Source organism: Poromitra crassiceps (genome assembly GCF_964638095.1).
Source record: "Poromitra crassiceps genome assembly, chromosome: 3".
NCBI lineage: Eukaryota > Metazoa > Chordata > Actinopteri > Beryciformes > Melamphaidae > Poromitra > Poromitra crassiceps.
Window position 1 is genome coordinate 38,799,337 of NC_139625.1, and position 26,666 is coordinate 38,826,002.

Genomic DNA, 26,666 nt, shown 5'->3' on the forward strand with positions numbered 1-26,666 from the left:
AAAGACAGGATAGAAAAATATAGGTCACTTGTATTCACTTCAGACAAGACACTACGTTAAAGTCTGAAATTTACCTAGATTTGCTATACGAATTGACATTTCAGCTTGTCACCTGATGTCATTATTAATGGACAGTACAGTAGTAAAGATTTTGAAAATTTTGATTAATCAATCCAAGTCAGAAACACGTGTACAAATATTGAATGCAACAGTCTCGTTCTGGAGCGAACCCCTCAGCTGAATTCACGTTGGAATATGATATCAAGGCTTGATAGATTTGATTGTACTCATACAGCAGTGTGGAGCTTAACATCTAGCTAGGTTGCATCTGGAATATGATCTGGATTATGTATAATATACAGTATAACACTACGCTCACTATCATGACATTCACGTTAACGCTATAGCCTCCACAAATCTACTGTAGCTAGCTAGCGTCAGCTACATCTGTAACCACGCTGAAATGCGAGTGCATTAACGTTATTTCTAGCTAGGTCAAACACACCTTACCGTTATGAGTGTGGTCGTTTTTGAGTAACATTAAGTCCACGATCATTTCCGGGCTGCAGCAGAGTCGAGCCCCGGAGGCAGCCTGGAGCTCTGTGAGCTCCAGAGGGGGTGCGCGATGCACTGCTGCCGGTGCCCGACACCCTGCACCCGACCTCGGGCTGCAGCAGTCGAGCCCCGGAGGCAGCCTGGAGCTCTGCGAGCTCCAGAGGGGTGCGCGATGCACTGCTGCTGCCCGACACCCTGCATGAGCTTGATTTGTTTTGAAGGTTTTGTCTGGTACTATTCAATATGATTTATGCAGATAAGACAGCGTGTCCCTGATAACTGTATAGATGATGACTGTTCTTCACAGCCACAAATATCTCTCCAGATCTGCGGCCATCTGCAGCAGGGATCGAGGTTTGGGTCCACCACCGTCACAGGAGTCATTGGCAGAGGCGATGTTCTCTCTTCTTGGAAGCTCTAATAATATCAAACGTAGCAGTTACTGTATGTTACACGTGGCTAACGTTAGCTAGCTTCTGACATGTTTTTCTAGAATTCATTAGATCGTTAAATGCTCCCGTAATCTAGCTAACCCCCACACAGCCGATGAGGAAAAGTCAGTCATTTATCGAATGTCTTTCTTACCAAACACAATTACGCTAGTTTCTGAGATAATATATAGTGTGGCATATACCTGTGAATAACATATTCTTACCTGGAAATCACACATCGATCCGTAGGCCAGCTCTGAGTCTGTTTACATTTCGGGCGGAGGGGGGCTTGGTTGGTTGTAGCTGGTTGTAACCATTTGCGTGTTAGCAGTACTGAAATGAAAAGTGTTAGCTAATGCGCTAACAACAAAGGTCGCAGAGTGATGACGCCATCTGCTGCACTGCGCATGTGCTCTGTGCACTAAACTGGTTGGATGATGGTTGCGTAATGGAGCGGTCTATCGGGGGGGGCAACAACCGCAGGAAATCGTTTAACAATGGTGGGAATCCAGACCATAGTGACTGAGAACAGGTCTGAGAGCAGGTCACGTGGGGGATGGGTTTACCCAGGCTACCGCAACTCTGCAACATGAAAGAAATACGGCTGTCATCAAAGAGAAATGCAAGTGTGGCTCACCTAGCGAAGCTATTGCAGTCCGGCTCAGGTGTGGTGTTGAGGCACTCTTCCTCAGGAAGCTCAAGCAGTTGAGGATGAGTGGAGATTGACAACTCTACTTCTGATCATTTAGACGCGTTACAAAACTCAAAACACACACTGGTAAATAAGTTAACGTGACATGAAAGAAAGACAAAACGGGGACTCCGAGCGAGCGACTGTCTGGCTCTTCTACGTTGATTTCAAGAGAGCAATCGCCGCTTCCGAGACTCCTACCCCATATAATGTCAGATAAATCAATATTCTGTAAACATGCTTAATGACTGTTACAAAGTGGGGCATTTTAAGATGGGCTGGAACAAGAACGATGTCACTTCTGGGTCCTGCCTCAAGTGGTCATTCGAGGAACTACAGGTTTCAGGATCACTTCCGCAGCTTCCTCTGTAAAACCCTGAGCTAGCCCACTGGTACACACACAGACACACACATGTGTGCACAGATCAATATCTTTACTGATGAGTTCATACGGTTCTATTGGCCTTATTGAACCCTGAACTGCTCTTGAATCCAGTAACTAAGAGATTGTTACTGGAAATAATCACTTTCTTCTCTTGCCTTTTACATAACATGATACCTTAGCTTATCAAGTCAAGCGACTCAGGCGTGCGTGTCTGTCTGTGTGTGTGTGTGTGTGTGTGTTACAGTGACTCGGGACGTGGCAGCAGTCTGTTGGACAGAGCCGTAGCAGACAGACGACAACTCAACGCCATGACGCTACCTGACTTCAGCGACCCTGAGACCGGTAGGCTCACGCACACACGCATGCATGCACGCACACACGCACCATATATATATATATATATATATATATATATATATATGACATATATTACAAGACCTCCTCCAGTAAAACCAATCCAATTGAAATAGTGCTCAAGGCTTAAGTCAGTAAACACACACGCACGCGCGCGTGCACACGCACACACACGGTGATTTTTGCTGGGCAATATTTATCCTCTTGATAACCACAGGTTTTAGTGGAGAAACAGTTGTGTCCACATCTCAGTTTATTGATTATTATCCCTATATTATGGCAAAATGATTTTGTTTGAATCTCTGTGGTATTTTTGTTCAGCGTTATTCAGTGATTTAGACGAATGGTTCTCTGCCTAGTTCTTTTAGGTCTAATATGCTACTTGTCAAACTCCATGCCTAAATCTGTGATTTTGATGCTGTCATCGACAAACATGCCCACCTCACCGATATATATTTTTCCGATTTGTTAGGCATTACCAGTCAATTCGGCATACATCTGATCCATCAAGCAGCTTTTATATCACTAACATTTCAACTTTTATGACTGGTTTACCTCTTATTCTTGAAATGTCTTGAATTATGTGCTGCCTGGTGGAATTTACCAGTGGAGCCATTATCCATCAGTTATTGCATTATCAGTTGTTGCCAGAACTTATAAACCTTCCACTATGAAGGCATTTTAGAAATATTGTGTCCAGGTTGAGAACCAGTACGTTCTTTACTCTGTCATTAATTTCACTCCTTTCTGTTTTATTTCCTTGTTCTTGTTTTAGTCTCAGGTTCCTCCTCCTCTTACTCTGGTTCTGAACCGCTCTCCCCCAGCTCTCTCTCCTCCACCTTCTCTTCCCCCTTCTCCTCCCCCCTCTCCTCCCCTGTCTTCCCCCCTCCTCATCATCATCTTCCTCCCTCCTCTGTCCCTCCTCCCTCCAAGACCAGGACTCAGTGCTTTTGCGACCACGTCACAGTCCGCCAGCTGCCCACCAATTGTAATGTGCCTCCACATCCAGCCGGCCTATAGCATGGTGTGGAGAGTGACTTAAAGGATGACCCTGAGTTTTGGGGGAAATTGGCTTGCTGCTCCAATTACCCGTTAATTGATGAACATATAGATACCAAAATCATCCGCCTGTTCCCAGTAGATCATTGGCTCCAGTGCTCCATGCTAACACAGGATTTTGGCATCTATTTTCTCATCACTTACTAACAAGAAGTTAACCAACGGGCCAATCTCTCCAAAAGCCTGCTGCATTTCCTTAAAGACGAGCTGAAGTGACATCTCAGCGTCTGTGATGACGTATCCGAGTAAAAATAAACATTACTTTGACTGGAACAGGGTCGTGAGGCGGGACATAGCGTGCGGATGATTTGATTGGCCCATTCTGGGGCCCGGAGTTCACATTGGCCAATCCTGGCGCTTGTATGGCGTGTTCTGCCCCTACGCGAGTGGGATCCGCATAGAACCGGGCAGCCGGCTGCTTCCGTGCGGACACGCCGAGGCAAGAGTGCTGCCTGTCGGCTTGGAGCGTTGACTAGCCGTGGTACATACGATATTCCTGGAATGCGAGTTTAATGAACCAGTTGCATGTCCTTCGCATTCTACGTTAAATGAAGACATTACTGTTAGTTTTATTTTGTACGTTACATACTTATTGGCCAAGTATATTAACATTTATGGGCTATAAAATTCTGCCCAGTTTACAGGTACTAGGCAGCCATCTTGCCTGCTCAGAATTTTCCTCTTGCAATGAAGATTGACAGCTTGATATGATTGGTTGAAATTTGATAGTTCTTTGTGACGTCAGCATACTGTGTAGATTACAGTTATGAATGAAATCGTGAAAAAATAACTTTTGATCTGAAAAAGTGTGAAAAACTAGATTTTTGTGATTTCTTTGCATACATTATTAAATAGGTCCACTGGGATCCCAGGGATGTGATCTAAAATAAAATAAAATAAAGTCATTTTTGGGTTCAGCTCGTCTTTAATGAGCAGTCACAGAGCTTGTGTGTTTGACCTCACTCAGATGGACGCGGTGAATCTCGAAGCCGATTGGTTGTGTAGACCTCACTCACATGGCCGACGAGTCTAGGAAGACTAAACTGACTAACCTTTAAGGAGTATAGTATGTGCTGACACCTACAGTGGTGTCATAGAGCTCTTTTAGTGCATGCGTGTTTATGTGTAACATGGATGGATGAGTGTGAAATCAGACTGCAGTTGTGCCTGAAGGGAATCCTATACAGCTGCTTGGGGGTGTGCGACTTGTTCAAAGCCACTTTGGTACCCGGGATCACCGCTCGCACAGTGACACACACTCACAGTTGAGACGATATAGAAGTAGAAATGAATAATTAAATTAGCTCCTAATGCACAGAAAAATGATATTCACTGACTGGTTGCTGCATCTCTCTCTCCTCAAATCTGTCCGTCCACTTTACCCACACTTTTTTCTTTCCTTTTGTCACCTTTGTTTGCACAAGGTTTTTCCTTAGCAGCCAGCACTCGTGTTATTGCCAGGTTTATCTTTTATTTCCTTATTGCCATTTCTCCCGTTAATGTCCAGTATTCATGCTTGTACTGGTGAACAATGAGAGTTTTTTCTTTATTAATCTAGCTGCAAGAAAATCACAATTCATTCCATCTTATTTGGCTCTAGGTTGGATACATTTGGTAAAGAACCAGTCCCTCATTTTTCTCAGTCGCCCAGAGCGAAACATTTGTTGCAACTACAGTGGACTCCTCTTATAGTGATCACCTTGGGACGGGTCAAATTGATCACTATAAGCGGATGATCATTATAATCGATTTATTTTTATTTTTATTCATTTCTCATGCAGATTACATCTAATTGACATTTGTATGTATTACATGAATACAGCACATATAAAGTAAAGGAATGTTATTGACTTTAAAAATCCATACAGTAACTTAGGCCTCCACCTGTTTCAAACACAGTGGTCTTGCGTAGACAGACGGTCTCGCCATCTCTCCACAGACAGAGATGCCGCGATCTCTTCTTATACAGACAGACATGCATCAAGTTTTGCTGCTGTATCTCGTTGGCTCATTTTTGGCAGTTTGGAAGTAAAAAAATAAATAGAATTACTGTAGTTAAAAAAAAAATCCATTGTTCTCAGGTGGGACAAGGCCCAAAATTATCACTGTAAGCGGGCTATTGATCACTATAAACGGATGATTTAAACAGCATGTGTATAGGAATGATTCAGGACCAAGCTTTTTGATCAATATAAGTGGTTGATCACTATAACCGTGATCACTATAAACGGATTCCACTATAACGTTAGCTCACAACCTTCCTGGACACGTTCCTGGAAGGCTGCAGAGTTAGATCATTTATCACTGTGAGCATGTGTCCATCAAAAGGACATTAATAAAGATCACAGTATTTTGGTGTTATTTAGAGAATGTTATCGTGTCTCCTAGCATTTTCAAAAGAGCGAAGAGTTGTTAGAGTATATGTGTTTGTATGTGTTGTGAGAGCATAAACAAAGCTGGCTGAGATATGAATGATTCAAGTTTATACTGTAGCTCACTGTGCTGAAATGCAGAATTAATGCCATTTACTCTTCATCATGGTTAATTGCAAGATTAAAGTTCACCCCAAGGAAATTTGAGTCTAGGTCTGCAAAAGCTCTACAGTATATTGGACATTTTGTTATGTTGATTTAGACAGTTGGCTGGTCACTTTGTAAGACGCAAGCTATGCATCCTATATACTATAAAGCAGAGAATACCAAGAGCTGCTTCCACATCCCTAAGTGAGTAATGATGTTCATCGATGACATTTTGCCAGTGATATAATTCAGCCCTATAATCCAAATATGAACAAATTCAGTCCACTTATTCACAGCTCCCATCTGTGACTGTGTTGTGGATGCCAGTTTGCATCCTGGAAGCCATTCAGCTTAATAGATTTGCGGCCGTGAAAAGGCTCAAGTGGAAGCAACTCCTTCATTTTACTGTGAAGAATAAAAAAGTAGCCAAGCATTCTTTTTCTGCCATAATGATTTAGATGTCTTCTCTGAACTATCTCTCCTCTCTCTCCCTCTTTCTCTCTTTTGTTCATTAACTATCATGTCTTTCTGTTTTTCCCCATCCCTCCGTTTTCAAAGGCGGCCTTCAGGACGCTAACACTCTTGGTTTATCCTCCATGTTTTCTGTTTGTAAGTAGCCGTCTAACCTCCATCCCTCCTTCCTTCCATCATTTCTTTCCATCTATAGTCCCCGGGTTGATCCCTCCCTTCCTCTTTAGGCTCAGATATATAGTATGTGTGTATGAAAACAATATGTACATACATCCTCTGCTTCACTTGATGTCATAGGGTCTGTCTGCAGCCACCCACTTTTCAGGAGCAGTTTTGTGTCCCTCCTTGGTCGCATACAGTTTCAAGCAGGGGTGTCAAACTCATTTTAGTTCACGGGCCACATGCAATCCAATTTGGTCTCAAGTGGGCCAGGCAAAGAAAATCAATAATAACCTATAAATAAACCTATAAAAAAAACAAATTTTCCCATTTCTTTTAGGGTAAATAATTACATTAGGAACACAATTTCATGTATGGGTTATTTTAGCTACCATCAAACAGATTATCAAATCTACTGTACGTAACACAATCCCAGGGGAGCATGGGGCGAACATGCAAACTCCACACAGAAAGGGTCTTTTGACGACCACCTGGGCAGTAGGCACTGAGGACATGGGGATGGGGATACACCCTCGGCATCCCAGGCCAGAATCGAACCCAGGACCTTCTTGCTGTGAGGCGACAGCGCTGCCACTGTGCCACTAATGCAAATAGATAGATTAATAAAGAAAACATGAATAGACTAATTCATTTTGAACTTGCTCGTGAAACCTGGCACCTCTTAGCCCTCACAAGTGCATCACATTGGATTGAGGGACTTTTCAGTGCAATCTTTACAGTTTGCAAAGTGTGGGCCGGATTGGACCCTTTGGCGGGCCAGTTCTGGCCCCCGGCCTTATGTTTGACACCCCTGGTTTAAAAGGGATACATCAACTTAGAGGCACTCCTCACCAAAAAAACTAAGTTTAGAATTAGATATATAAATAAATGTATATAGGTTACATATTCTCTCATTAAAGAGACATCAGATTATTCTGGAAGTGATGTCCTCTGGGGGCGACACTGAAGCCCTCTTTATTAAAGCTTAATAAATGATGCCACAGTGAGTAATTGAAGTGCTGAGTGTAGCTTTTTAACATCAAAGCAATCATTTCCACAATCATTTTGAGACGGTAGTATAATTGCTGTAAACAGTGGAGACCATGGTCAGTCTACACTGCGTTGTGTTTTACATTGTGTGCCAATGGGTGGGACGATTTTGAGCAAGATCTGCTGTATTGCTTTACAGCACAAAGGAATATTGCTTTACTGCATAAAACAATAAGAGGGCGCTGTTTATCTTAGGAAGCAGCAGGGTTTATGGGAAATGTACTCTTAATTTTGAGAGACACTAGCACTACCATTTGTCTCAACCGTTGACTCATTTGTTAACCGTAATCATTCCCAGGTATCACAATTAATTTGTCAATGATAATTGATATTTAAAAATGCTACATGTAGCACTTTTAAATAGCATTTTTAAATTGTTTCATAGTTTACAAGAATGCAATGTGGGAATTGAAAAAAGAGACCAAATATCTAATGAGTCATCATGAAAATGTTTCCAGGTGAATTTATTACACCTAAGGTGAGGAAGAAATAGTATAGAGGTGAAGTATCAATGAGATGCCCCGTTGAGTAGTCTCTTAAATCAGACTGTCTCATCTACATCCGGCGAATGCAGCTATACACAGTCTGTATGGTACGTTACACCCCCAGAACATGCACAAGGAAGTTGGGGAAAAAAACCTTCAGACAGGAAAAAAGTTCGACGGAATCCGACCAATCACGACACGTGTGTCCACGAAAAATGCAGGATATTGGATTTTGATTGGACTAATGAGCGGAAGACCCGCCTTTCTGAGATTCTGATTGGACTAATGAGCGGAAAACCCGCCTTTCTACTTCCCATTCCGGTTGGTGCATGATTCTCCCCCACGAAGTACAGACGGTATGGCGGATGCATTTGAAAATTGCGGAAGCCAACTCGTCTGTTTTAACACGTTAAGTGCCATAGCCGAGATAATTCGTCTTACATAATCCAACGCTTGAGTGCCAGAGCCGAGTTTACTCGTCTTACATAAACATTTTTTTTTTTTGACGGTGGGACATCAATCAACAACTTTTACATCTTCGAGATCACTATTGGAGCAAGAGAATGTGTATAATCTATTTTACCGACCCACTAAGTGTTGACAGTGCTCCCCCAGACGACCGAAATCAAAGAAAAAACTGCCGCGGGAGCAAGCCATTCAAGGAAATGGCGAGGCGATTTTACAGTAATCCATTTCAGACTTGTCTTGGCCGAGAGCGGCCGCGCGCAGGCAGCAGCACACAGAGAGCGGAGAGCGATTTGCAAAATAGATTATAGGTGAAACACACTTTGAAACACCTCAGAAAGGCCAGAATCAACATCTGCCCATCGCCCACGCATTCCCCGGCCCATCTTGACTCGCACAAGGAGCGTCCGCACGCAGGCAAGCAGGCAGGCAGGCACGCAGGCAGGCAGGCAGGCAGCAGCAACGCGCTTCTGACACGCCCGCTGTAAAGCCAGGAGGAAGGAGGAGAAGACACACGGAGGGAGGAGTTTGAATGAGAGGGGTGTTTCCTGTTGTTATGGAGGAAATTACTGTTCAAAACTATTGTTTAGAATGTCTGACGGTCTTACTGATGCCAAAAATGAATGGTTAAAGTGACTGTTTCACAAAAAGCCATTTATCTCTGAATAAATTTCCAGACGCTGAAACCATGCTGTACTCAACGGCTAATATCTACATAACTACTAACTCTGCAAACTAACTCTTTTAGACAGAGAATTAAAGCACACATTCTATTAGTTATTTTTAGATGATTGGTGTTCATGAATTCTTAACAGAAAATAATCCTCGGCTGTTGTAAAATGAGCCAGAATCGTCAAAAACACCCCTGGCACAACTTACCTACAGGATTGAAAACATGGCTGGCACTCAATGTGTTAAGAGACTACCCGTTGAGCAAATGACTGTTTTGTGGTGAGTAGGTTGATATCAGCTTTAGAGATTGAATTGCTTCATTGCTGTCCTTATTAACGCGTAAGCACACTACACATACTGGATGTACATCCTAGCTTTCACCATCTGATAAGTCTGTGTATTCCTGTAACTCAGCAACTTCATTGCATATGCGCAAAATGTAAACATTTCAGAGACACGAGTGACCACTGGAGGCGTCCTCAGCCATCTGTCAGCAAACTTATAAATGTCACTTAGTGAAAACTTGTTCTCCAATCACAAATAATCTGTTGTCTGGCATGCAGGGTGTTCTGGAGGGCTTGTAGTCATATGCAGGTGATGGATTGACCTCTGTTGCATATTTGGAGCACAATAACTGTATGGCATGGGTGAAATCAATCCATATGAAAATAGACAGTTTGTCTAGCTGATTGCTGCATGTTGGCTCCTAATACACAACTCCTTACTTACGAACAGGGCTGTAGTGGTGGCTAAACGCACGTAAACGGCGTTTACGTACCTTTTTCAATGCTCTGCAGCGTTTAGGCACCTTTTAAGATCGTTTACTCACATGTTTAAATCGTTTATGCACACTTATTATTGCACGAGTTTTAACACGTTCGCGTAAACTCCGTTGATGCGGAGACCACGCCAAGCACGTCACACACCAAAAGAAAAGAAAAAAGATTACTCATGGGCATGGCACTGACCAGGATCTCCGTGAACCGTAGCCTATTTTTGTGGAGCGCTCCGCGGGAAAGGTACACGGCCCCGGTCACGTTGGTGCCTTTATCGAGCTGTGCTTGCCTGCCCAGACAGCGCTCCCTTCAAACAACTTAACGGTGCCATTGTGCCAGCGATGCGCAATGCGCATTTGGAGAGCTGAACATAGGTAAGGTTGGTTAAAAATGTGTGTCCGGAGTGGGGAAAATCATATAGGCTCACCGTTTTACAACTGAAGAGTGAATCACTGGTGTAAGAAACATGATTGATTTCCCTCTGATCAAGTAAAGTTTGTAACATTAGGTGCGTGCGAGTCGACTTGAATAGTCCAGGTGCTACTGTATAAAGCCAATATAATACGACCATGTTGAAAACTATCTAGAAACATACTGGTGTTTGTTGTGCCGAGATCTGTATAAATAAATATTGGCTGACTAAAATTTAGTGGCCAGAGTGGCAGAACTACTTTTATTTCCATGTACAGTATGTTGTCTACCTATCCTTGCCCAATGTGTTTGTGGACAGTTTGGTATGGTATGGTATGGTATGGTATGGTGTTTATTCTTAATCCCCGAGGGGAAACATGGTTTGAATTATATATTGGTATTCAAGAATCACAGATTAAATCTGTCTACACACTTTTAGCTATAAAGCTGAAGCTGACAATCACAGGTACAGTGTGTATGAGAGAAAGAACTATATTACTCTTCAAACTGTATATACTGGGTTCATACAAGGTCCTTTAAAGTAGGCTACCTACTGTATAATTTAACTTTTCATACCTGGAGAAATTCAACAAATGTTCAATAAATACATTTTATATTGATTGTTTAGGCCTAATTATTTGTAAAGTCACAACACATTAGAGATGTGTGTAGTTCATTTTGCTCTCAAATGCACCAGGTTGATGAATTTTACTTTAAAATGTAAAAAAAAAATCTTCCGGGGGAGAATCGCCCCGGACCCCCCTTGAGGGGCCCATCCCATAGCCAGCTACTTTTTCTATCTGGCTGGCTACTCAGAAATGTGGGGGAACCCCCTGATATACCTTATAGGGCTATATGATTCAGATTAAGTTGTTCTATATACTCTCATATTTTGTCTTGTATATCGGTCACGGAAGCTTATTTATCCGCCGTTATAACACTGCCGGTGCCGCGTGAGAAAGCTGCCTCGAGTCAAAAGTATAGTTTACCCACCTTTTTTTTTACCACTACAGCACTGCTTACGAAGTGCCCTTCAAACCACACTACCCAACTTTTAATTGTGTGTGTGTGTGTGTGTGCGTGTGCGTGCGCGCGTGTGTGTGTGTGTGTGTGTGTGTGTGCGTGCGTGTGCGTGTGCGTGTGCGCACGCGTGCAAGAGAGAGAGAGAGACAAAGAGATTGTCATTTTCCTAAATCTCTCTCATCTCTCAGATCTCTGTTCATCTTTAGCTCACTAAACTCTCACACATGATAGGAGAGAGAGTATTTTGGGGTCTAGATTGGCTCGCACATGCCCAGTGTACATGAATGGTCAAGTCATATGTTTTTTCAGGCGTGTTCAGATGGAAAGAGATTATTTCTGAAACGCTCGTTGGACAGAGATTTTTCTCCTGTTTTCTCCCCAATTGTACTTGGCCAATTCACCCTGCTGTGCGGTCGTTGCTCCACTCCCCCCCCCCCCCCCCCCCCCCCCCCCGATCTGGAGAGAGCTGTAGACTATCACATGCTTCCTCCAATACATGTGCAGTCGCCAGCCGCTTCTTTTCACCTGACAGCGAGGACTTTCACCGGCAGGACGTAGCACGTGGGAGAATTATCACACTATTCCCCCCCAGTTCCCCTCCCCTCAAACGTATGGTAATTTTTTAAATGAGCCATCAGACACAGTGTGTAACTGGTTGCGCTCTGTCCCCAGGCTCGGTTCATGCTACCTCTATAGCAGCTAGCCGTGTGGAGCAGGCTCTGTCCGAGGTGGCCTCCTCCCTGCAGAGCAGCGCCGCCAAACACGGACCGCTGCACCCCTGGATGACGCTGGCTCAGATCTGGCTGCATGCAGGTACGCTAATGCACACACATGAATCAGGTTTCCCACACATTTTCATGGATCAAATTTCAAAACTTTTCTATGAGTTTTCAAGGATCCATAATAGAATATCCCTGTAATGTGAGGCGGTGACTCTGAATCAATACCAGAAATGATTACTACACTGGACAAATAGGACACACCTCTTTATATTGGATTTTAGTGCTTTGAGTCACTACATCTCATTACATGGAAGCTATTGAAATAAAACTTGAATTAATTTGCCATAAAAATATGAATACAAGCAGCACTAAAATCCAACTGAGTAACCAGCAACGTCTTCTTACTGAGAAACTGCCGTCTGTCGAATATCCAACTTTATACCATGTTCTGGGTTAATACTCAATTCTGATTGGCTGCAGGGTGTCCATTATTTTGTGATAATGTACACCTAGCTAAGTAGTTCGAGGCAAATGGTCTGTTCACAATTCATATCAATGCGCCATGGTCTCCATTGCACCATTTGAGCTCTATACCACCATTAAGGGTTAACACATTCACTGCCAGACGTTTTTTTTTACTGTAGTTAGCTTCTGCCAGAGGGTTTTTTTGAGGATTCTGGCTCATCTTTCAAGACCCGAGGATTCTTTTCTGCTAAGATTTTGTGAACACACAATATCTCAAAAGAACTAATAGAATGTGTGCTTTCTCTGTCTAAAAGAGTTAGTTTGTAGAGTTAGTAGTTATGTAAGCATTAGCAGTTGAATACAGCATGGTTTCAGCGTCAGAAAAATTATTCAGAGATAAACGGCTTTTTGTGAAATTCGATAGAACAGTCACTTTAACCATTCATTTTTGGCATCAGTAAGAGTCAGACATCTAAACAATAGTTTTGAACAGTAATTTCCTCCATAACAGCAGGAAACCCCCCTCTGCTTCCAACTCCTCCCTCCGTGTGTGTTCTCCTCCTGCCTCCCTGGCTCTCCAGCGGGCGTGTCACAACGAAGTTGCTGCTGCCTGGCTGCTGCCTGTTTGAGCGGCCGCTGTTTGAGGAAGTCTGGGTGGACTCGCTCGTTTCGTGGAGTTTTGGTTGAGAGCTTTGATGCGATTCTGGTCATATTTATGCTGCGTGTTTCAAAGTGTGCATCCAATCTATTCTTGGAACCCCCCACCGTTGCCACCGCTGTGCATCAGCGCGAAAGTGAAAGCGTTTTCGCCATCAATTTTACAGTATGAGAACGGCTTCGTCGCGCTTTTCCCTCCAGTTTTGGGTCGCCTCTTTCTACTGTGGAGAGACATGTCGACACTCAGTGGATTAATAGATTATACACATTCAATACCTCCAATTCTGGTGTAGGAAGACGTAAAAGGGTTAGATCAACGTCCCACCGTCAAAAAAAAAATCGATTCTGAGAACGTGTTAACACGTCCTTGGCAGTCAACAGCTGGATTCTGAAAACGTGTTAACACGTCCTTGGCAGTGAACGTGTTAATATAGCACTTTTATACGTTTAGAAAAAAAATGAGTTGGTCAAAGTAACTATTTAGATTACCCCTGTGTGCTCAGTTTATCAGAATAGCGGCTATTTAGAAATCTGTTGTTTTCGGTGATGTTGTCAGCTGACAGAAGCCGGCTCTCAGCTGTCAACTGTCAAACCAGCTCTGTTTACAACTTTGCAAAGCCAGCCAGGCGCTTTGCAAGAGCGCGCACTGCCTGTATCACTGATACAAATCAAGTCGAAGAGGAAAAAGATGAGATCAACAAAAACAAAACAATGAAATGGGCCATTAACAGCAACACACTGAGAGACTTTATTGTACAAAACATACCTGGACTCCAACATAAAAAGCTTCAGATGGTTTTGTCTCCTCCGAGCGCGGCACGCACCACTTACGTCTTATAAGACGGGGGGGGGGGGGGGGGGCAAATTTCAAATTCAGGATGACAGAGGGCTGAAATTTGGCTTGGAGGCCAAGTGTGTGTGTTTGTGTTCCTGCCAATTGGCTAAAAAGGGGGCGGTTGGGGTGGGGGCAATTTCTAAAAATGCAGGATGGCAGGGGCTAGAGGGCTGAAATTTGGCATGAAGATGTGTGAAGGTGTGTTTTTTGTTCATGCCAATTGGCTAAGGGGGGGGGGGCATTTTGAAATGCACTGTAGCAGAAGCAGAGTAGGGTGGGCTGCTCCTGCCGTCCTGCATTTTGGAGATTTGTATGTGGTCACAGCTATTGTGAATTTGAGCATGCTTTCTTATCTGTGTCACATCCACTCACACAGTCTCTCAGCTCTCTCTCTGTCTCTCTCTCTCTCTCTCTCACTCACTCACTCACTCACTCACTCACTCACTCACTCACACACACACACACACACACACACACACACACACACACACACACACACACACACACACACACACAGTCTCTCACTTTCCTCTCTCTCTCTCTCTCTCTCTCTCACACACACACACACACACACACAGACATAATATAGGTTACTTATGCTCCAGTTTATCTTTATCTCTGTGGCTGCTTCCTGTGAGAAGTAATTTCCTGCCTGGTCGGCGACACAGCTAATATAATCATCCAATCACAGAGAGACAGGCAGGCAGACGGACGAGGCCTGGAAAACGCATTGAGAGTTTCATAAATCACACATTACAAGTGCGAATGTGGGTGAATTGAGATACGTATGGGAGTAGAAGTGGTACTTTGTATAAATGGAAAGAAATGGACAGACATATACTTCTAGAAGTGAAGATGGAGGACTGAAAGAGCTCCCGAGGACTGAGCTACAGCCCACAAACACAGCGGCCTCGAAATACCTCTCTGTGCACAGACTCTTGTATTATAATTGCTTATATTAAAAAAAAAAACACACACACACACACACACAAACTGGAAAATGACTTGTTGTATGAAATTACCTTTTTCTGAATCGTGTCGTAAATCATATTAAACCATGGTCGGGATGAATACTCGTTCCTGATTGGCCGGCAAAAAAAAAAGTTTCATGCAGTAGTCTGCTCAAGTCTAATCACATGTTGTACATTCATCCGCTACCCAACCTGCACAGCTGTTTAATTAAGCAGCACAGCAACAACACAGGGTGGTGCTGTATGTAGACTAGATTAACGTTACCTCCCGACGTTGCCCGACTCATATCCAAGGTTCGTCCTATTCACTGGAGCACTGAACATTGTTTCCATTGCATTGCAAATGCTTTTATTTTATATTGTTGGCAAATGACCAAGGTGTAAGCGGGATAATGAACTCCTAGGTGTGCGTTAAATGATTTGAATGCACTTCGCGGAGGCAACTGAGGAGGGAGAGAACAGTCTCTCTCCCTCCGACGAGTTCCCTCCTGCTTCAAAGCAGCGACAATCATCCCCATTCCCAAGCAGCAGAAAGTGACTAGCCTCAATGACTGGCGCCCAATAGCCAGCAAGTGCCTTGAAAAGCTGGTCATATCAAAGATCCGTCCCACACTCCCCCTGGACCACGACCCGCTACAATTTGCATACCGCCCCAACAGGAGCACAGCGGATGCAGTAGCACACGTGCTCCACACCGCCCTGTCCCACCTGGAGGGGAAGGACACCTATGTAAGAATGCTGTTCGTGGACTACAGCTCAGCATTCAACACCATAGTACCCTCCAGTCTGGTACGCAAGCTCAAGGATCTGGGACTAAACACAGCAATGTGTGACTGGATCCTGGATTTCCTGACAGACCGCCGCCAGGTGGTGAGGGTGGGCAACTTCACCTCCTCCCCACTGACCATCAGCATAGGAGCGCCCCAGGGGTGCGTCTCCAGCCCCTTCTGGTACGACCTCTACACCCACGACTGCGTGGCGACTCAAACTTCGAACACCATCGTGAAGTTTGCAGACGACACAGCAGTCGTGGGGCTGATCTCGGGGGGCGACGAGACGGCCTACAGAGAGGAGGTGGGGGCCCTGGAACAATGGTGCCAGGACAACCACCTCTCTCTGAACGTCTCCAAGACCAAGGAGATCATTGTAGACTACAGGAGGGGGGGGGGGGGCGCACACCCCCCAATCACCATCAACGGCACAGTGGTGGAAAGGGTGGACAGCTTCAAGTACCTGGGAGTCAACATCCACCAGGACCTGACTTGGGCCGGCCACACCGCCACTGTTGTCAAAAAGGCCCAACAGCGACTACACGGACTCAGGCGCCTGAAGAAATTTGGGCTAAGGCCCGAAATCCTTAGGGACTTCTACAGAGGCACCATTGAAAGCCTGCTGACTGGCTGCTTCACCACCTGGTACGGGAACTGTACCACCATGGACCGCTGGGCGCTACGGAGAGTGAGACGCGCGGCCCAGCACGTAACAGGATGTGAGTTGCCAGAACTGCATGAACTGTATAAACAGCGGTGCCTCAGGAGGTCCCTGAAGATCATCAAAGACACAAACCATCCCCACAACAGCCTGTTCTCCCTGTTACCCTCAGGGAGGAGATACAGGGTTCCAAAAGCACGCACAAATCGCTTGAGGAACAGTTTCTTCCCGCAGGCCACGAGACTCCTTAACATACACAAATAGTGTAGTAGCCGTACCGTACCGTACTGTAGCTGCTACCATTATGTATGTCTAATGTTTAATTGTATGTTTAATAAGGAATATGCTATTTGCACCTGTATGTCAAATACGCCGAATTTAAAATGTTTAAGCACGTCTAAAGTATGCACATGACATGTGCACCTATGTGCAGTGAATATGCCACTGTCTCTGACTTGTCTTATCACTATACTGCCTTATTGCTTGTTGTGTCTCTTGTTGTTTTGCACTCATATGCCCTGTTATATTTGTACTATGTTGTAAACGGAGTCCACAGCACAAGAATTTCACACGTGATACTTGTACCATGGAGTGACAATAAAAATCTTGAATCTTGAATCTTGAATCTTGGTTTTTAAAATCATTTAACGCACACATAGGAGTTGATTATCCCTTACTTCAATCATGGTAAGAAATCAGCCCAGTCTGGCAGACCTGAATTCTGATGGGAGCATGGGACTCGGACTTGTTTTCATCTCTCTCTCTCCCCCTCCCTCCCTCCCTAGCTGAGGTGTACATGGGCATGTCGAAGCCGGCCGAGGCCACAGCCTGCACGCAGGAGGCGGCCAACCTCTTCCCCACCTCCCACAACGTGTTGTACATGAGGGGCCAGATCGCTGAGCTGAGGGGCAACATCGACGAGGCCAAACGCTGCTATGAAGAGGCCCTGTCAATCAGCCCCACGCATGTCAAGACCATGCAGAGACTGGTAAATTACACACACACACACACACACACACACACACACACACACACACACACTCAAAACCTTGAACGTTTGTGAATTTGAGAGGAAAAAAGTCCAGCGGCCGGTTGCACAAAGCACCTTAAAGGGGGACTAGTACCGCATTCATGACAACTCGGACCGACGGAGGTTTAATCTCAGAACCTCCGCCCCTGGCATATTTGCGTTCACGCTGCACTTCCCTGTCGGAGGGAAAACACTGGGAAAAACCAAGGAGGGTTCTGGGAAGTGGAGGCAGTAATCAACATTTTGGATGAGATGTGTGGATATGACGTCAACTTGGACAAAGCGGAGCTCTGAATGATACCCGAATTTCCGAGCTGTAATTCCGGCCTGGACGACTTTTTACAGGTCGGAACCCATTTTTTCCAGTGGTCCGAGTTATCTTAAACAGGGTATTTTATATATATTATTATCTTCATTTCTGAAGAAGGTCCTTGTTGACCGAAACGTTAAAAATAAATCAACTGGGAGCAAGTCGAGCAGTGTGCGGACTCTATTTCTTTTTATATGTTTCATTGCTTTTGTCCTGCACCTGCATTTTGAGTGGATGTGCGACTCTACTTTTTATATACCATATATTATAAATATAGCTACGTTATAAACAACTAACCAACTCTGATGGGTCCGTATGGAAATGGTTTTGCCCGAAATGGTTAAAAGTTATATCAATTTGGTCATTCAGTGGCGTTTTACTGCCATGTAACATAACTAACTAGCCGCTAATATTAGCCACAGTATTCTTATACTCTTAAAGAGCTCGTGCTTATAACAGGACCATTGGAGTGGATGGAGATTGCAACTCTCCTGGCGTGAACCACAGTAATAATCACATGAAGAAAATATTTTTCACATGAGTGGGGAAGGCGGGAGTTGGCCGTGACGTAGGATGCAACCACATTTTGGGTGTTTTGAAGGGCAAACAAAAAGCAGGTTTGAACCCATAGAGTGCACTTATGCAGCTGAAAATGATAAAGATTGTAGAATATTATAAATTTGGTCTCAAATGTGGAAGTTTTGACCAGAATTCTTCACACACCACCCCAAAAGCCATATATATTGGTTAAAAACTGAAAAAAAGTGTTTTGGGGGTTAGTTACACTTTAAGTTAAGATTTGCCTAAAGCCCAAAATGCACAGGGAGCGAAACTTGACATGCGTCATTTGACGCCCCATAGCGCACTGCAAGCATCAGATCTGAAATGTATACACCACCACAGAGTGACAGAACCATCACTATTTTTGGGAAAAGGCCACTGATTTATATGTACTGGTAATCAGGCACAATTGACCGATTAAATTTGCTCTCCCCAAATTTCAATAAACCTTTATGGCATATTATTACAATACAACAATACTGGTGTTGACAGTAATAGAAGGTGTCAAATCATTCCAAACAATAAGCATTTTGCTTTTAGGAGCATTGTGCCAGCGTGCAGCGCTGTTCCAAAATGTGTCAACGTCTGTCGTTGCCTGGGAAACGCACATCCCATAATACAACTGTTCGCATCGCATCCCATAATAGTATGATGATACTTGGGATGCCATTGCGAACATAGATGCGAACAGGTTAGCTAAAAGTTTAGCGTCGCCAGTGACGGCCCCCACCGTTGCGGTCGGGGTACGTTTCGAAATCCCTCCAGGCCTGAAAGATTTTCTAGGGGAAACACTGGTGTAGCGTATTTACATGCTTGCTGTAGGCCTATTTAAACTGCCGTGAGAGACGGGGATGAAAGTGGGCAGAGAGGGGGGGAGAGCTCAGAGCGCTTTGGTCGCTGCTGGAACCTCATTTGACGCCCCAAAATGGAAATGGGTTCGGAGTACGGGCGTCAAGGCAGTTTGACGCGCGTCACTCAGAACGCTCTTGGTGCGTGTTCGGCCATTTAAAACAATGGGTGGACTTCAAAACGCGAGCGTCTGACGCTCCCTGTGCGTTTGGGGCTTTAGAGTCAGAGTTAAGGTGTCCATAAAATGGAATTGGCAGCACATAACACCCTTAACTCTTGTGCTTATGTTTTCCTTAATATGTTTAACCTGGGTGTCTCAACAAAATAAAGAGACAGAATCAAGCTCTCTCTCTCTGTTCACTCCATTCATTCTCTATTCTCCCTCTGTTCTCTCTCTCTGGTCGCTCTCTCTCTGTTCACTCCATCTCTGTTCTCTCTCTGTTCGCTCTCTCTCTCTGTTCTCTCTCTGTTGTTCACTCTCTCTGTTCACACTCTGGTTGCTCTCTGTTCGCTCTATCTCTGTTCTCTCTCTCTGTTCGCTCTCGATTCTTTCTCTGTTCACTCTCTCTGTCTGTTCACTCTCTCTGTTCACTCTGTTTGTTCACTCTCTATACTTTCTCTGTTCTCTCTCTCTGTCTGTTCACTCTCTCTGTTCACTCTGTTCTCTCTCTCTGTTCACTCTCTGTTCTCTCTCTCTGGTCGCTCTCTCTCTGTTCACTCTCTCTGTTTGCTCTATCTCTGTTCTCTCTCTGTTCTCTCTCTGTTGTTCAATCTCTCTCCCTGTTCACACTCTGGTTGCTCTCTGTTTGCTCTATCTCTGTTCTCTCTCTCTGTTCACTCTCTCTCTGTTCTCTCTGTTCTCTCTCTATATTCTCTCTCTCTGTTCTCTATTTCTCTGTTCACTTTGTTCACTCTCTCTGTCTGTTCACTCTCTCTCTCTGTTCACTCTCTCTCTCGCTCTCTGTTCTCTCTCTGTGTTCACTCTGTTTTCTCTCTGTTCACTCGCTCTCTCTCTGTTCTCTCTCTCTCTCTAGGGTCTGATTCTCCACCAGCTGCAGCGCTACAGCCTGTCAGAGAAAGTCCTGAGGGATGCTGTGCAGGTCAACAGGTGTGTGTGTGTGTGTGTGTGTGCGTGTGTGCGTGCGTGCGTGCATGCGTGTGTGTGTGTGTGTGTGCGCGCGTGCATGTGCGCGCTGGATGATTTCAGCTTAACGGACAGATGGGATAAATTCCGGACAAATATTAGATCTGTGTTTATTGATCTTAAAAACTGTTGCTAGCAGGCTATAGCCTATAATCTCTGCCGTAAATCCCCTGTGCCAACCAGGCTTCTATGACCAGTCAATCAAACGGAATGACCCAAAATGCAAGCTTTGGGGTTGAGAAGTGCATGTCTCCATATTGCGCAGCGTCGACTCTAAAACGCGCTGCCTTGCGTGATGAGTCTTAGATCCACAGAGGGTCTTGTTAAATACAGTGGAATTTGCAGGGGGTTGTCTGAGACAAAAAAATAAAATGAAATGGTGGATATAATGCTCACATCACTGGCAAGAATGGTGAGCGGTGAAGATCTGGTCTGAGCAAGCCAGTGAGGCGCTGAGGGACTGTTTTGAAACCACTGAATGGGAAGTGCTTTGCAGGCCACATGGGGAAGACAGAGTCTGACTCAATGCATCACAGACTATATTAACTTTTGTGAAGAGAACACTGTACCTACCAAGAAGGTGAAGTGTTATTCTAATAATAAGCCATGGGTGACCCCTGAGCTAAAGGCCCTGTTGATTGAAAAGAAGAGGGTATTTGGATCTGGACAGAGGGGAACTGAGGAGGGTACAAAGATAACTTAAAAACCAAATAAGGAAAGGTAAGGACAGCTACAGGAGGAAGATGGAGGATCAACAAAACAATGCAAGAGGAGTCTGGAGGGGCCTGAAAAAAATCTCGGGCTACAACAAAGGTGGTGGCGGGGGCCCAGAATCCGGGGACTGTGAGCGAGCAAACAATCTGAATCTGTTTTTCAACAGATTCGATTCGGGCCCCACACATGGGGCCACCTGACACACACACCCCCAGTCTCTCCCTAACTGCTGACCAGGTGAGGAGGGAGTTAAGGAAAATAAAGGCGAGGAAAACCATGGGCCCTGATGGCATCAGGTCCAGACTGCTCAAGGACTGCGCAGACCAGCTCTGCAAGTTGGTTCTGCATATTTTCAATCTGGGCCTCAGTCTGGAGCGAGTCCCTGTGCTCTGGAAAACGTCCTATCTGGTTCCAGTCCCAAAGATCACACACCCCAAGGAGCCTAACCACTTCAGACCGGTGGCTTTAACTCAGTTTCAACCTTAGGGTTGCGACCCTAAGTGGGGTCGCCTGGAATTCAAATAGGGTTACGTGAATTTTTAATTTTTTTTCTTCTTCTTTTTCTTTTTTTTACACACCACACACAATTTAATACTACCGAAGGTTAGGGTCACTTGCGATTATTTTTTTGAGTGAGTGGTAATTTAGAAGATTTCAGTTTTGTTCTCTTGGGTGACACCCATGGCCAGGCACGTGCACACATAGACATGAAAGGGGGCTTGAGCCCCTGCCTTTTTTTCAGTCTGTAAAAAGTGCCCTTTTTTTTTTTTTTTTTTTTTTTTATTATAATACATTTTTCATTTTCATTCCAACAACACATGAACAAAACAAACAGCTCAGACACATTAAAAAATAAAATAAAATAAAAGTGCGCTTTCCTGACCATGAATGCATTTCTAATGGTGCTTTGTATGGGAATTGCCCTTTCCATGCCGTCACTGAAGGCAGCATTCAAAGAGAAATGCCTTTTCCGAGCTCTCTTGGCCTTGAATGCACCATTTGTAATAGGCCTCTGCATGGAGCAGTGTTTTTCTAAACTGCCCCTGAAGGCACCAACCCAAAAATGAACCCAAAAATGAATGAATAAATAAATACATAAATAAATAAACCACCCAATAAATAAATAACCAAAATATAGGGAACAAATGCAGAATTGTTGCTCTTGAAAATATTTTTTACTTTACACTATTGGAAAGGGAAGTTGTGTTGTTGAATCCGCAAAAAATAAAAAAAATTCTAATACACCTTATCTAAATCTTCTGTCTTGCTTTTTAGAATTATGGTTAAAATGCAAGCCTCACTCAGTATCGTTCAATGTTTCTGCCTGTGTTGCTATCTGTTGTAGTACAACAACCTAAAGGGAGAAAAGGAGCAAATACATATTGATGCTTAAATGATTTCACAACAGTATTGCAACAGCATGCAACTTTTATATACTAATATTATTCAGTTATGGAGTTATTTTTCCGTGACAAGTCTCATCCTAAAATGAGATATTCCTCTAAATCTGGTTAAAATCGGAATATTTAAAATGAGTTATACCCCTAAATTTGCCTTCAAATTGCCTAAAATTTCCGTGCCCTTTTATGAATTTGAGCCCCTGCCCCTCTAATGTTCTGTGCACGTCCCTGCCCATGGCGATGAGTGGTAATTGCCGGTGAAATCCAAACTGTTGCATTATGTGACATTCCCATTATTTACAGTCAATGGACATTACTAATGTCACATAATGTCACTATATACTGCAAAGGCTTCCATCAAAGGACCATAGCCTCAATCAACATTGTGAGTGACTCTTTAATTCTGAGATTAAAGTCAGAATTCCGAGTTACTGTAGAATTTTGAGATTAAAGTCAGAACTCTGCGGGGGAAAAGAAGCATACTATGTGACATCACTGGCGATGTCACTGATGATATTATCGATGGTCTCCCGGAATTTGAATGTCTTGGGTCCCTAGTTTTTTGTGACATCAAAGTAGGGTCACAAGCCAAAAAAGGTTGGGAACCCCTGCCTTAACCTCTCACCTCATGAAGACTATGGAGAGCATTATACTCAAACACCATCCTCTGGTGAGCTCAGTGATGGACTCACTGCAGTTCGCTTACCAACCAGCCATTGGAGTCGACGACGCTATCACCTTCCTTCTGCACAGATCCCTCTCATATCTGGAGAATGCTGGGAGCACTGTGAGGGTCATGTTTTTTTTTACTTTTCTAGTGCATTCAATACAATCCAACCATCATTGCTCAGGGTGAAGCTTGAAGAAGCAGGAGTATGGCTGGATCATCATCGATCATCGACTACCTCACCAACAGGCCGCAGTAACCTGAGGCTGCAAAACTGTGTTTGAAGTGGTGCTGTACAGCACAGGGGCACCCCCAGGGCATGGTATTTGCTCCTTTTCTCTTCACCCTGTACACAGCAGACTTCAGACACCACAGGGACAGCTGCCACCTCCAGAAGTTCTCCGATGATACAGTAATCATTGGGTGCGTATCAGAGGGGGACGAACAGGAATACAGGGGGTCATCAAAAACTTTGTCGACTGGTGTGAGCACAACCACCAGCCAGCCAGCAAGACAAAGGAGATGGTGATCGACTTCCGAATGAAGAGGCCCCAGATTACACCGGTGAACATCCAGGGATTGGACATTGAGGTAGTAGGAGTGTACAACTACTTGGGTGTTCACCTTAACAATAAACTGGACTGGTCAAATAACAAAGATGTCCTCTACAAGAAGGGCCAAAGTCGCCTTCATCTTCTGAGGAGACTGAGGACCTTTGGGGTGTGCAGGTCTCTGTTAAGGTCACTGTTAAGGTCATTATGCTGCTAGCTATTTGCACAACATAACTCAGATCAGACTGTTATTATTCTATCAGTAATTATTATTATTATTATTATGCTGCTAGCTATTTGCACTACATAACTTGGATCATATTTACATACAGTATATCATATTTATCTTTATTGTATATTGGGTAATCTACATTCATTTATTGGTGCAATATAATATACTGTGCAATTCTTTCCTATGCGATGCGACTTGTCACAACATTTTGAGTATTTTTAGTGTGTATATTGGATATAAGATAAGATAATAAGATAAGATAACTGTATTGTCATTGTAGGCAAGCATACAATGAAATTCATAGTGCAACCCACATGGTGCAACATAAAACAAGTAAAAAACAATATCAATAAAATCTGCACCATGAGCACATTCACAATAACAATAAAAAGCCACAACAATTGTATTTGTATGATACCAAGGCCAAAGTGCAAATGCTGAATATGATACCAAAGTGCGAATGCTGTAAACAGAAAAAAGAAAGCATTGTTAAAGTGCAGGTATAGCCAAAAGTGCAAGTGCTATTGTCTAAAAAAAGAGTTCATGTGTTTCAGCTGGAGGAAGGAAAAGGTTATTGCAGTTGGGAATGTAAAGTGAATTTAGAGTGGCTGTGGGTATGAAACTCTTCTTGAATCTGGATGTCTGTGATTTGACCGATCTGAAGCGTCTGCCTGATGGTAGGAGTTCAAACAGATGGTGAGCGGGGTGTGTGGAGTCCTTGGTCATGTTTATGGCTCTGCGGCGGTAGCGTGAACTGGTGATGTCGTCCAGGGGGGGCAGGGGGAGGCCGATGATCTTTTGTGCGGATATATTTTTGTGTTAATTTTTAGAGCTCTTTTAATGTGTCAATCATCTATGTGTGTGTAAGCTACTGTAACGAATGAATTTCCCACTTGTGGGATCAATAAATGCTATTGTATCGTAAGTGCTTTCAGTTCTCGGATGAAGGTACAGGTAAATAACAATAATAGCCTCAGAAGGAGAATACTGGAGCACTCAGGTCATCTTTAGAGGGTTTATTATAAGGTACAGATCAAACACTGACGTTTCGACACTTAGTCTTCTTCAGAGTACAATAATAGCCTATTACCTCTTCGTTCATCACTTCAAAGTTTAAACAAATATTCCCAGTTGAGCTTGTGAAGTTTGATGAGCCTATTGTTCGTTCTGAAAGCGATGTTGGACCCGTCACTCAGCTGTAGTCTGCTTTTAATAACATTGTCGTCGACATTGACAATAAGTTTAGACCCGTTTCCGAGAATAAACTTTAAAGGAGAATTTCGTTTTTTTTTAACCTGGACCCATCTCCTGGCAATAATTATGATTTGGCCACTCACCCAGCGATGTCCGCGGCGTTTCTGGCCGTCCTAGCGTTGTTTTGAGATCAATAGCGTCCAAGTCAGTTGTAAAATGGAGCTGATTTGGGGCCAAGTGTGAGCCTGTCTTTCCTGCATCTAAATAGCTATTTTTATTCCCGTTTTCGCCACATATCGTCCTAATGTGATCCCTCAACATCCACCAGAGTGATATTTCGCCCCAGGCCATTTCCTGGAGTCTCCCAGGGATCAAATTGCCTCAAACGTGATCTCGGTCACCAAGCCTCGTAAAGTCCCGCGATACTTTCCTGCCGACTGGCCAACTACAGGTAGGACGCTTTGCAGTGGTGGTTTTAGCGTAACCTATGTGGGGTTTGGCGTAACCTATGTGGGATTCGAAATAACGAAGGTTATGCCAAACCCCACATAGGTTACGCTAAAACCACCACCGCAAAGCGTCCTACCTGTAGTTGGCCAGTCGGCAGGAAAGTATCGCGGGACTTTACGAGACTTGGTGACCGAGATCACGTTTGAGGCAATTTGATCCCTGGGAGACTCCAGGAAATGGCCTGGGGCGAAATATCACTCTGGTGGATGTTGAGGGATCACATTATTACGATATGTGGCGAAAACGGGAATAAAAATAGCTATTTAGATGCAGGAAAGACAAGCTCACACTTGGCCCCAAATCAGCTCCATTTTACAACTGACTTGGACGCTATTGATCTCAAAACAACGCTAGGACGGCCAGAAACGCCGCGGACATCGCTGGGTGAGTGGCCAAATCATAATTATTGCCAGGAGATGGGTCCAGGTTAAAAAAAACGAAATTCTCCTTTAAGGTTTGATTCATCTCTCATCTCTTTCTCTCTCCTCTGCTCTCCTCTCTCCCCTCCTCAGTACGGCTCATGATGTATGGAACAGTCTAGGTGAGGTGTTGCAGGCTCAGGGCAACGCTGCTGCAGCCACAGAGTGTTTCCTCACCGCTTTGGAGCTGGAGGCCAGCAGCCCCGTGCTGCCATTCACCATCATACCCAGAGCACTATGAGACACACACACACACACACACACACACACACACACACACACACACACACACACACAGAGAGTACACTTGCATGCTACTTATACACAACATAGACTGTATAAAAATATGGATGTAGCTACCGTGACGTCACCCATTGGTTTGTGGATTCCCCTTTTGAAGCCTGGAGTTTGGCATTTTGACGCCTTTTTTTTTTTTTTGTCAGACAGAGCCATAGTGCCACCTACTATAATTGGTCTATGATCAGCGAGCTGTGCCAT

The 26,666-nt window shown here is 44.1% G+C and overlaps 1 protein-coding gene across 1 annotated transcript in view; it reads left to right on the plus strand.

Moving 5' to 3' along the window:
* LOC310773095 (tetratricopeptide repeat protein 7B-like) overlaps positions 1 to 26,666 on the plus strand; it is a 42,422-nt gene extending 15,756 nt beyond the window's left edge. Inside the window, exons 10-16 of the mRNA XM_083633013.1 lie at positions 2,307 to 2,404; positions 3,192 to 3,404; positions 6,553 to 6,603; positions 12,179 to 12,319; positions 17,373 to 17,575; positions 20,372 to 20,445; positions 26,262 to 26,666. Of these exons, the coding sequence (XP_083489139.1) occupies positions 2,307 to 2,404; positions 3,192 to 3,404; positions 6,553 to 6,603; positions 12,179 to 12,319; positions 17,373 to 17,575; positions 20,372 to 20,445; positions 26,262 to 26,409 (928 nt within the window). The 3' untranslated portion in view covers positions 26,410 to 26,666. The remainder of the gene's footprint in view (positions 1 to 2,306; positions 2,405 to 3,191; positions 3,405 to 6,552; positions 6,604 to 12,178; positions 12,320 to 17,372; positions 17,576 to 20,371; positions 20,446 to 26,261) is intronic.